General features: G+C 39.0%; 1 protein-coding gene across 5 annotated transcripts in view; it reads right to left on the bottom strand.

Moving 5' to 3' along the window:
• The window catches only part of PDHX (pyruvate dehydrogenase complex component X), a 71058-nt gene that overhangs the window by 21344 nt on the left and 36397 nt on the right, over positions 1–13317 (bottom strand). For all 5 annotated transcript variants that reach the window (XM_042904700.1, XM_042904702.1, XM_042904701.1 and 2 more), the window contains 2 exons: positions 10076–10174; positions 1700–1874 (listed from right to left, as the gene is read on the bottom strand). In XM_042904700.1, coding sequence (XP_042760634.1) covers positions 1700–1874; positions 10076–10174 — 274 coding nt within the window. The remainder of the gene's footprint in view (positions 1–1699; positions 1875–10075; positions 10175–13317) is intronic.

Genomic DNA, 13317 nt, shown 5'->3' with positions numbered 1-13317 from the left:
GTATGGGACAGAGACAGACAGACACACACATACCACTGTAAGCACCTTGTTACAAATATCACTTAATAAAACTCAAAGCATCCAACACGTCAACAAACCAACAACAGACAATTCCTACTTATAAAAATGGTGTGCAGTAGAAAAAGATAGTGTACTGGATAATCTGCCAAACTATTTCTATTTTGGTTTGGAATTTAAAAAGAAATCCCATGAGTATATTTCCTAAAAATTCATAATAAAAAGTATAAGTGAGATAATAAAATCTTCCTATAACTTACTATAGCTTTTCCACTCTGTTCTTTGAAACTCTAACAAAAAGCAGGATGGACATAAAACTACCTGTGATTCCTTCCTTGTCCTTCACTCCACTCTGGGACTAGATCACAGTCACTTCTAATCAAGCAGCTAAAAATATACCTGAGTCCTTAGGAAACTAAACACTTTATGTTAGTAAAGTATCTGTTCAGATAGAATGAATGCTCTCTGTATACCATAAAAATTTGAAAGTAAGGTTTATCTTCCTAATTTGAATAACCTACTTCTTAAAAACAAAGATTTGATTACACATAAATTTTTTGTATATGAAGTCACGAATCACGAATTTACATTAAAAATTGTTTCCCATGAAATTTATACTGTTTGCAAATTCTTTAAAATACTATACTGGAATATATTTCTCCATTAGAAAGAGCAAGATAGGTTTGTTTATTTTTTAAGTGCCCAGTTTTTTTTTTTTTTTCCCTTTCAGTTTTACATGAACCTGATTATCCTGCATTTCTTCTGATGGGAAACAAATGACATGAAAGATACTAAGAAAGGGAGGTAAAAAGAGGCAAAATGGAATATTCTGACAACAAAAAAGGGCTGTTACTGCCTCCATCTGAGAAAGAATGACTAGCTATACAGTCTCTATAGTTCTTCACAGTCAGAGTATCAATTCCCTCAGTCAAGGGGCGCCTGGGTGGCTCAGCCTGTTGAGCGTCCGACTTCGGGTCAGGTCACCATCTAATGGTCCGTGAGTTCAGGCCCCACGTCAGGCTCCAGCTGACACTGTAGAGCCTGCTTTGGATCCTCTGTCCCCCCCTCTCTCTGCCAATCTCCCGCTCATGCTCTTTCTCTCTCAAAAATAAAAATAAACATTAAAATAAAACAGCCACAGATGAGGGCTAGTGGTGGCTACCAACTATTACTACCACACCGGAGAAAAGCTACGTGAAAAGCAGCATGATTAAAGAGCCTACTTATATGGCACTGGACTTGAAAGTTAGCACCACACAAACTGGGTTTGTGCTAGGAGTCTGCACGACATGAAGTATCTGGAGAATTTTTTCTTTATCACTGTTAGCTACTACTAAAATGGATTGGTAGAATTACACGTAAAACAGACAGCTGGGGTGCCTGGGTGGTTCAGTGAGTTAAGTGTCTGACTCTTAATTTTGGCTCAAGTCATGATCTTGCAGTTTCCTGAGTATGAGCCCCAAGTTGGGCTCTGGGCTGACGGTGCAGAGCCTGCTTGGGTTTCCCCCCCGCCCCCCCTCTCTCTCTCTGCCCCTCCCCCACTCATGATGTCTCTCTCTCTCTCTCTCCCAAAATAAATAAACTAAAAAAAAAAACCAAAAAACAGACAGTAATGGTTCTTATTGGGTTCCTAGTTCTCACTTAAGTCCGAAAACATAAAAATCTATTCAAATGATATTACCACTACATTCGGTTGTCCAGGAGTTGAGACCGGTGGGATCATCGGCCGTGTGTATGGTGGCATGGCCATGGCCTGTGGGGGCAGAGGCACTGCGGGAGTAGCTAGAGGGGCTGGGGTGGGTCTGGATTCAGTAATCTTGCCCGTTTCTTTCAACTGGACCAGTTTGAGAGCATCCCTGAAGAGAGAGATAACCACGATTAGCAACAAGGAATAGAAGAGAACGTTTAGAAAATGGAGATAAGGAGGGAAGGTACTGAAATAGAGAGATGTCAAGGCTGTGATGCAAAATGAATTACTTGAGTTACACAAGCAAATCTTATCTGGTCTGCTGATTCATATTATTCACCCAATGGCTACAATATTTGGACATTTTCAAAAAGCAAACAATTTGAATTATATCAAAGTTTTGGGCGTAGATACCTTTAAAAAGGAAATTAGTCCTTTTCTTGGGGGGGTGTCATTTGGTAGACGAACAATTCTCAAACCATACTCTCATTCTTTATACTTGTCAAATAATTTTCACATGGCATTCAGAAAATGCCAAGTTTCTGATGACTTTTATTAGTATATTTACTAAATTACTGGATTTTCTAGTGTAAATAACCTTGTTATGGTCAGAAACTCATACCATTTTAAATATTGCTCAAAATGTTAACAGCATCATCTCATGAAATAAACCTACCCCACAGCATCATTCAGAATGAAAGATAACTAAACTAGTAACAGACTTACCCTGCATTAAAGGTATCTTTGTTTTTTAAAAGGATGTAAGTGGATTACTAAACATACCAAGCTTTCAATTCATGCTAAGTTATAGTGGGTATGAAATAGTACATTTTCTTAAACAAAATGCCTTCTCGAAAATTATAATACCTGACAATTTAAAAGAACTCTTTTCAAAAACAGAATTTTATAGTAAAAAAAATGTTTTAATCTAAAAACTTTTTCAAAAAGGTTATGTAATCTAAAAACAACTTCAGGGTGACACTAATTTAAAGGCAATTTACATCCTTTAAATTTCTCAAACACGGTTAATTATTTGTTATTGTTTACTGAAAGAATTGCTGAGGGCAAAAACCTAGCATCTGCCGGGCATGTCTGAAATTATCCTTCCCCGAACAAAACGTTTTTACTTAATATGGCAACACGGTAGGCAGAATTCTGAGACGGATGACCCCAACATTCTTGTAGACACAGAATTATTATCTGGTTACACACCCTGCATAATCCCTTGTGTGGGCCTGTGAGTATGATGGATGCCGCTCCCATGATTAGGTTACATGATGTGACAAACGTGACGGATTTTGTACACACGGTTCAGGTCCCAAATCAGCTGACATGAAGTTAATCAAAAAGCAAAAGGAAAATTACCCTGGCAGGATCAGACACATCAGATAAGCCCTTTAAAAGGAACCAGAAATTCTTTCAAGAAGAGATTTGAATGGAGAGAGACTCTCCTGCGGGCACCGGAGAAGCAAACAGGCATTTGTGAACAGCCCGGGGAGATGACCATGGGGCAAGGACCTGAAGGAGGTCTCGAGGAGCTACGACCAGTCAGTCCTTGGCTAAGACCCAGTAAGGGGCTAGAGTCCAACAGCCCCAAGGAACTGAATTCAGCCAACAACCACGTGAGCCTGGAAGAGGACTCCAACCTTCAGATGAAGCCCAAGCCCTGGGCCAACACCTTGATTTCAACCTTGTGACTATAAGCTGAGAACCCAGTCATGCTGGGCCCTGGCTTCTGACCTACAGAATTGCTAGATGATAAATAAACGTTGTTTTAAGTTACTAAGCTTGTTGTAATTTGTTATGCAGCAACAGAAAATTGACCCAGGCAGGAATGCTCCAACCTGGGGCACATTATTAGAGGAATCCCCCAATGGGTCCTAATAGCATTTTTAGGAAGGAGGGTCCATGCTTTATACCCGGTCGAGAAAGGGGTGCATGGAGTTAACACCAAATACAACTTACTTGCTTCAAAGTTAAAGAGCTGACATTTAATATGAGAGGTCAGCTGACGAAGAAACCTTAAATGTTTTATCATCTTGGATCCCTAACTAAGCATTCAAAGTGGGAGTAAAAGGGGCACCTGGGTGGCTCAGTCGGTTAAGCATCCAACTTCAGCTCAGGTCATGATCTCGCTGTCGTGGGTTCGAGCCCCACGTCGGGCTCTGTGCTGACAGCTCGGAGGCCAGAGGCTGCTTAAGATTCTGTGTCTTCCTCTCTCTCTGCCCCTCCCCTGCTTGTGCTCTGTCTCTCTCTCTCAAAAATAAACATTAAAAAAATTTTTTTTAAGTGGGAGTAAAAGTAGAAAAATTAGCCTCTTATGTATGTATTGTGTTTATGCTAATTACATAATTTCATACCAGCCTGTGAGGGAGGTATTATTATTCCCAATTCAAAGATGAGTAAGTAGGCTCAGGGAGGTTAAATTCCAAGTCTAAGTCAGTATTTTTCAATCACCTACTCTGTTCCACGTGTCAAGGATACAGCGTTAAACAAGACACTTCCCATCAAACAGCTTTATTCTCTGTTATGTTAATCAGGCAAACAAATGACAGATAGTGATGTACTATGAAAAAAATAAAGCAGAATAACAGGATGAGTGACGGGTGAGGATGGGGGGCGCCTGGGTGGCTCAGTAGGGTAAGTGTCTGACTCTTGATTTCGGCTCAGGTCAGGATCTCACAGTTCATGAGACCGAGCCCTGCATCGGGCTCCATGCTGTCAGTGTGGATTCTCTCTCTCCATCTCTCTCTGCACCCTCCCCACCACTGCTTGCGCTCTCTCTCTCTTTCTCTCTCAAAATACATAAACTTAAAAAAAATAAAATAAAATAGGGCAGATGGTCAGGGAATGCCTGAGGAGGTGGTATTCACGTGGAAAGACGAAGGAGCAAGCCTCGAGAAGAGCCCGGGGAAGCATGTTTCCAGGCAGGGAGAGCAGCCAGGGAAAAGGCCTCTCTTAAGAACAGAAGGCAGGTCAGCACAAAGAGAGCAGTGAACAAGGGGAGGGGGTTAAAAGATGAAGCTGGAGAGGTGGGCAGCAAGCAGCCGCCAGGGCTGGCATCAAACCCAGGTATGGCCAACTTCAAAGCCTGTGCATGTTCTACCACTTTTCTAACAGCTCTATGCACATAGTATGCAAATATAAACCACGGCAGAGTCAGAATAATTTTTTCTCACATGAACAGATCAGAATAGAATTCAGCACATCTAGGATTAACAGCAAGTCTGGGACTGAATGAAAAAATGCAATCTATGTAATCCAAAGCTAAACGTAGGACCTCCTGACCATGGTCTCCAACCCACCACACAAAAAGTTAGCATGGGCATAACCGGAGGCAGTGCTGGTTTTCAGGGCATGGGCAACAACACGGTGACGGGAACAGAAAGGACCGGGGAGAGGAGGAGATACGTGGCCTAGGGAATGACCTTGTGTACCGATAAGGCCTTGAAGGACAAGCTTACTTCTGTTTGGAAATTAATTTTTAATTTAGATTTAGAACCAAAAGCACCAGTTTCCAGTTAATTATGATAACATTTACATATGAGGTAAATGACTGGCAGCATCATTTCTGGGGATTTATGCCATGAGCTAAAACCCTAGCCAGATAAATAAAAATATGAGCATGGATATATAAGGCCTCTCTGTTGATACAGAAAAAATGCCTTCAATAGAAGATACTTAGCTTTTAAAGGTTCTTACAAATCACAGCTGAACGTTACTAGTCTCTTCCCATCATATAAAATACATTTCTCTCATAAAACCTATTACTAATGTGGGTTTTAAATCAAATTACAGTTTAGTATCAGAGTGGCATATCTAAAATACATTTTATTTTCTTTATATGGGGATCACTAGTTTACTCTCAGTTATCAGTTAAAAATAAGCAGATAAAAATAACAGGTAAAGAGACTAAAGAATCTAAAATGCCTGAATACACTGATTTAAGACTGGTCACACTAAACTGACACATCTTTATTTTTTTTTAATTTTTTTTAATGTTTATTTTTGAGAGAGAGCGCATGCGAGAGCGAGCGGGGGAGGGGCAGAGAGAGAGGGAGACACAGAATCCAAAGCCGGCTCCAGGTTGAACTGTCAGCACAGAGCCGGACGTGGGGCTCGAACCCATGAGCCGTGAGATCATGACCTGAGCCGCAGTCGGGCGCTCAACCGACTGAGCCACCAGATGCCCCTAAACTGACACTATCAGCATAGGTATTACTATTTTATCAAGAAAAAAAATAGTTTAGTTTCATTCTTGTAGTAATTAAGATTCTTGGGTAGAACAGCTCTTAGTAAAGAATAAAAGCAAGAAGTCATTAATCATAAACAAGAAAACAGAAAATCAATTCTGGCCACTGCTTCACAGTCAGCTTTTATTGCTAATTTCACACTTACATACCTCATAAAGTATAAATGTTAACTATTGTTTAATAACAGCCAACAATTTAGTTTCTATAATGTAGAGAATGATTTTAATGATTCTGTCCATGAAATAATTAATCAGACTAGACTGAAGAATTAGGTAGGCATTAAAAGGTCTAAAAATTAGGAGAAAAACAAATACACCACACACTTCTGCACAACGGCAGAAGGCACCTTGGTGGTTCACTCAGGGTAGAATCTTCTCTACCAGGATCCCTTAGAGAGTAATTCATTTGGGTGGGCAATGACTTAGTTTTCGAAAGAAATACTACTACAAGAATGCTAGACACTTGCCTGTCACCCTGGTCAGATTTTTGATGCTGTGATATGAATACAAACATTAACTACAACTATGATTTGAGACACAGATATACCAAAGATGTTAGGTTACAGGCAAAGAACTTAAATATATTCTCTCTAAAGGTGGCCCCAGCGCTCGTTTTCCTAAAATACTACATACACAGGCAAAACAAAGTCCATAGGCTTTTGCGCAACATATATTCTGAGCGATGTGTTTGAGCAACATTAAAATAGCAACCCTAACACTTAGGATCTACTTCACAAATACAGTGCATCGGAGGCACTTCTTCAGCAGTTGGAACTGATTTTTCTATTCCACTTGCATTTTTAGTTAACAGTGGAAAAAGGTAGGATGTCCCTCCAAATTCCAAGAATGTGCGCTAAGGGATTTGGGGGGAAGCTTATGTCAAAGCCTGCAGTTTTTCAATCTTATCAGAATATGACATTTTTGTAGATGACGGCAAGTCAAAGGTTTTCCCAAAGTCCACCTTAATGTTAAACTTAAAACACAGGCATCTTTAGTAGCATACCAAGCAAAAATCCTGAATAATGCATGCTTTCAAGGATCGGTTTTTCTCACGAAATCTTTTGTAATGTGTCAAAGTTTGAAGACCAAAGGTTGACTCCCTTAGGATGCAGAGTTAAAGAATAAGGACAGGAAAGAGAACTGGATATGAGGAGGAGGAAGATGGCAAAAACATTAAACATGTAACTCTATTTTAACAGTGCTGCCTTTGGGTATACAGCAAGACAATACCATTTTGTTCTCTTTAATAAATGTTACATTACTGTTATAACTTCAACTGAGGTTTAAAAAAAAAGGTATTTGGGGGCGCCTGGGTGGCTCAGTCGGTTGAGCGAACGACTTCGGCTCAGGTCATGATCTCGCGGTCCGTGAGTTCGAGCCCCGCATCGGGCTCTGTGCTGACAGCTCAGAGCCTGGAGCCTGTTTCAGATTCTGTGTCTCCCTCTCTCTGCCCCTCCCCCGTTCATGCTCTGTCTCTGTCTCAAAAATAAACGTTAAAAAAAAAAATTTTATTTTAAAAATAAAAATAAAAAAAAGGTATTTGTTCATCACATATGTATTAAGCACACATGGAAAGAGAAGGGAGAAATGAAGAAAGCACTATTTCATTCCTCTGCTGTCACACCAATGAATTGCCTTCTAAAATGTCACCTGATAACCAACTTCAAAGACTTTTCTCAGATCACACGTTCTTAACTTTTTATCCAGTTCCTAGAAATCCTCCAAAACAGGAATGTCAGCCTTCTAAAAGTTTACCTCCCGATTATCTCAATTATAACTACTGCTCTACTACCTACCAAACCTCCCTCTCTAGTTCCAAAGTGTTTCCTGCAAATAACATTCACCTCGCTGATCCTGATGCCTGCACGGCTCATCAGCACTGATGATAAGCTTCAGAGCCACCCCATCACTCACGCCACTGAGACAAATACTTTCCCAAAGCCCTTATTGTATTTATGGAGCCAAAATTTCATGACCCGGATCAGAATCCCAACTTCAGTCCTTGACTGGTTGCTATCCTGGTCTATTGCTCCACATTCAGTCCTTTACGAAGGCTTCTGGATTCTGTCCGTAGAACACTGTCTGCGTCCGTAATCTCTCTTTTACTTCTTCCACACACATTCAAGCATTTTTTATCTTTTACCTGAATTACTTTATAAGCCTATTAATCTATCTCCTTACCTCAAGTATTTTCCTACTCCAGTTTATCTTATGCAAATTTGCAAAATTAATCCTTCTAAGGTACAGCTATGATTATTTGACATTTCACCAAATCTTAATCGATGATTAATGAATTAAATATAGACTCTTTGTCCCATCCCTCAGAAATATAGGTGAGTATCCCTGGTTATAAAGAAAGATGCTTTATCCCATTTTTACAGGGAGTTTACTGAAACATAGACTGGTAGATTAATAAAATTAAGGTATGAATAGTAGATACGAAATAGGGATTAATGTGGGAGAAAAACTAGGCTTAACTGGCTACCGAGATACTTAATTTTAATTTTTTACGGCTACGTTTTTAGGTCCTTTAACTAAAAATTCACAGCCTAGGATGCTCTTTTTCAGTCAGGAGTCAGGACAGCTGATTTCCTGCTCATGTAGTATGGCAGAACTTCACAGGATGTGTTTAAGAGAACCACAGACACATGTTTGATGAGCAAATCAATAAGGCTATCATACAGATAACTGAGACTATCTAAGAATTAAGGAGGTATCGCTCCCCATAAAAATAATACACAAACATAAACTAATGCTTTAATGAAGACTAAAATAACCAATGGAAAAAAAAAAAAAAAAAAAAGAAAGGTCCCTTGGTCCAGCACTGCCACTTAATAGTTTCATAACCCTTGCCCCATCGCAACTTAAAAACTTTTAAGCCAGTATCACCGATCACTTTTTATCAATATTATACGAACAGGGAATAAGCATATTGTTTTAAGACATTAACTCAATTTGAAGAATTTAATATTACTGCCATAGAAATATAACATATATCACTACTGCAATTTTACATTAGTTCATATGCCTAAAGGATTAACCTTTGTCTTCCCAATAGACCAAGTTTGAATAGAGCAGGCGCTATCTGTTCTCATACACTCCTGAAAGAAACAAAATTTAAACAAATGGTAAAACATATCAGCGTTCTTGAACAGGAAGACTCAGGATCATCAAGATATCAATTCTTCCCCAACGTAACTTACAATGCGATACAATCCCAATACACTCCCCCTGCGGAGTCCCGTCAGCAGGGCAAATGAATGGTTTAAAATTCATTGGAAGAATAATAAAATAAGAATAAACCAAGAAAACTGGTCTATTGAAAAAGAAGAGCAAGGATAACTCTATCAAATTTTAAATCTTACTTGAGAATATTTATAATTAAGAGTGTGGTACTAAGCAAGTGAGGTACTAACTCATGGACAGTGAGATCAGTGCAACAGAAGACCTAAGAGGGCCAACTGCATATGGAAATCTCTTTGGTCATATCATTGACTAAATTCCAAACAGATAAGAATGAAAGTATTTTTAAAAGTATATATCTAGGTTTTAAAAATTTAAACGTGATCGCTAACTTATTTCAAGTAAACGTAGAACAATACAAAGGTTCACCACTCTGCACTCTAATTTTCTGCATTTATCACCATTTCTAAGGATCTGGCCTTGTTACCAAATTAGAACTGTTCTTCACTAATGCTGTAATTATTCAGAAACAACCCTTGCACAGAATATAATTTTACACTGCCAAAGCAATTAAAAATACAAAAGAACAGTATACATCCTTTTAAATCTTAACACTGAATAAGCTCTTCTTAAAATACTTTCAGAAAAGGATGATCATGATAAATAATGGAATTGGTTGTTACAAAAAGCACAAACAGGGGCACCTGGGTGGCTTGGTTGGTTAAACGTCTGACTCTTGATTTCAGCTCAGGTCATGATCTCACAGTTTTGGGAGTTTGAGCCCCGTGTCGGGCTTTGCGCTGACAGTGCAGAGCCTGCTTGGGACTCTCTTTCTGTCCCTTTCCTGCTTGCCTGCCCTCTCTGTCTCTCTCTAAATAAATAAATAAACTTAAAAAAATTTTTTTTAATTAAAAAAAAAAAAAGCACAAACATACTCTTTAGTGAATATCCCCCGAGGGCCAGTGGCTGTGCCCTGGCTAGCATCCAGGGAGTGTTTTTCCAGAATATTACGGGCAGCTGGACTTAAACGGAACCTAAGAAGAAAACATGAAGAGATTAAGGAAACCAATAAACACTTACATTTGAATCAAATGTACATAAACGTCAACAATTTTGCTGAAACTTAGAAAAATAAAAACTTACAATGAAATTAAAATGACTCCCAGAGATAGTCACAGTAAAATAAATTAATCTGTACGAATCTGGTTTACTTTACTACCAAAACATTTCATACAAATTTACTTAGTTACTATTTCAAAATACTCTTTCAATAAGAGTAAATATTCAGGGTGCCTGGGTGGCTCAATCGGTTGAGTGTCCAACTCTTAATTTCAGCTCAGGTCATGATTCCAGGGTCATGACCCTGTGTCATGAGGATTGTCAAGGATTGAGCCCTGCGTTGGGCTCCGCGCTGAGCCTGCTTAAGATTCTCATTCTCTCTCTCTCTCTCTCTGTCTGTCTCTCCCCCTCTGCCCACCTCCCCTGCTCTCACTCTCTCTCTCAAAAAAAAAAAAAAAAAAGTAAATATTCAAAAGAGGAGAGTTTCTATTTCGAGTAATAATTTTTCAAATGGTTCCTAATCAAACACATCAATATGGAACTAGATAAATCATTCCTTCATTTTTTCTGTGTGTGGTAAAATACATAAAATTTACAATTTAAAACATTTTTAGGTGTACAATTGAGTGGCATAAAGTACAATTACACCAGCCATCTCCAGAACTTTCATTCTCCCAAACTGAAACTCTGTCCCCATTAAACACGAACTCCCCACTCCCCTAGCTCCCAGCAGACAGCCTTCTACCCTCTTTACCAATTTGGCTACTCTGGGTAATTCACGTAAGTGGAATTACATTACATCTGTCTTTTTGTGGTTGGCTTATTTTACTTAGCATAATGTCTTCAAGGTTCATCCATGTCATGGTATATGTGTCAGTGTTTCCATCCTTTCCAAAGCTGAGTAACATTTCATTGTATGTATACGGCACATTTTGGACACGTGAGTTGTTCCCATCTTTTGGCTACTGTGAATAACACTGCTATACGTGGTTATACAAATATCTCTGAGTTCCTGCTTTCAACTTTTTTGAGTATATACCGAGAAAAGGAATTGCTTGAGTATATACCGAGAAAAGGAATTGCTTGAGTATATACCAAGAAAAGGATCATATGGTAATTCTATTTTTAATTTTTTAGGAACTGCCATGCTGTTTTCCAGTGATTGCACCATTTTACATTCCTACCAACAGTGCACAACTGTTGTAATTTCTCTGTCAACACATTATTATCATTATTTTTTTTAACAATAGCCAATCCAATGAATGTGAAATGGTAGCTCGCTGTGGCACTGACTGGCAATTCCCTAATGATTAGGGACACTGAGCATCTTTTCACATGTTTATTGGCCATTCATACATCTTCTTTGGACAAAATATATATCTGAGTACTTGGCCTATTTTTAAAAAAAATTTTCTAATGTTTATTTATTTTTGAGAGACAGAGACACAGAGCACCAGTGGGGGAGGGGCAGAGAGAGGGAGACCCAGAATCCGAAGCAGGCTCCAGGCTCTGAGCTGTCAGCACAGAGCCCCGACGCGGGGCCTGAACCTGCAAACGGGGAGATCATGACCTGAGCCAAAGTCGGACGCTTAACCAACTGAGCCACCCAGGCACCCCTACTTTGCCTATTTTAATTGAATTGTTTGTTTTGTTGTTGTTGAATTGTATCCTTTATATATTTCTAAAAGACATTAGTATTTACATGAAAGCATTATTTTAGATTTACTCCAAAGAGTTAAGAGGCAAAACACTTACGTTGATTATTAGACATGGAAACTGAGACATACCAAAAGGCCACACAACTACTGAGTGTCCACTCTTCGATTATGACCTTTAGGCAAAGCAGCAGATACAAATAACTATACAGTTTGATAAAGATGTGACAATTGAAAATTGAATAAAAGGGGCTGGGTCCAGAAGTGTGTAACTAAAAAATGGAGAGGAAGGAACGTGGTACTTGCTCCAGTTTCGGGAAACAGCTCTAGGCGATATGGACTCAGTGCTATCAAATCTTTAGATTTTTCAGAAGAAACTGAAATTTTAGATTTTTTTGTAAGATTAACTATAACCAATTCAGAACTTTTATTTAAGAAAATCACTGTGTGGGCCAACACTGTGTGGTTCGCAAGTCTGCTGCTTTATAACCTACACCCCCGGGTCTCAGACTCATTAAGTCTCTAGTGATGGATCGTCACAGAATGACGGAGTACACACTGTGGTCTCTGCAACAGGAGAAGAGCAGTAAACACAGCCAGGAGCCTGCCTCTGGTTTTCATGGTAAATGAAGGGAAGTTAAAGCAAGGAAGTCAGAAGTGCTGTATAAACGGTGACGGGAATTTACAACTCAGCACTTCAAAATCACTGTGGATTTTTTTCTGACAAAAGCTGACATTGGTAAGCTGAAGGAAAAATTTTTTAAAAAGGAAAAATTCTGCACTTTTATTTAAGTCTGAAAGTGGTTCATAAGAGGACCCTTCTCGATGAAGAGCTTTTTCTTATAAAGTAATTTTGTATAATTATAGAGAATGTTAAAATAAATAAATGAACTTGTTAGAATTTTCTGAGTCCATCCATTTAAGCTATGCAAAGCTGAAATGAAATGGTGTTTGCTAAGTGTGTTATACAGGGATAAAATTGAGCTCTAATCTGTGTCAGACACTCACATGCAGAATAGTTGCAAAGAAATGCATGTTAAGATGCTAATTCCATTTTACTTAAAAAAATTTTTTAATGTTTATTTTTTGAGAGACACAGAGAGAGGGAGAGGGAGAGAGAGAGAGAGAGAGAGAGAGAGAAAATGAATGAGTGGGGGAGGGGCAGAGAGAGAGGGAGATATAGAATCTGAAGCAGACTCCAGGCCCTGAGCTGTCAGCACAGACCCCGACATGGGGCTTGAACTCAGGAACTGTGAGATCATGACCTGAGCCGAAGTCGGAGGCTTAACTGACTGAGCCACCCAGGCACTCCTGCTAATTCCATTTTACATCAGTTATACATTTAAAACTGGAATTCACATTATGGTAACTAGAATTCCATGGATGAAAACACGATCTGAAATTTGGTATATTAAATTCCATCCCAGAAGGCTAAAACCCAATTCAAGTTCAACATGGACAAC

This window comes from Panthera leo, chromosome D1 (assembly GCF_018350215.1).
Source record: "Panthera leo isolate Ple1 chromosome D1, P.leo_Ple1_pat1.1, whole genome shotgun sequence".
Lineage (NCBI taxonomy): Eukaryota > Metazoa > Chordata > Mammalia > Carnivora > Felidae > Panthera > Panthera leo.
This window is presented reverse-complemented; position numbering and strand designations above follow the sequence as displayed.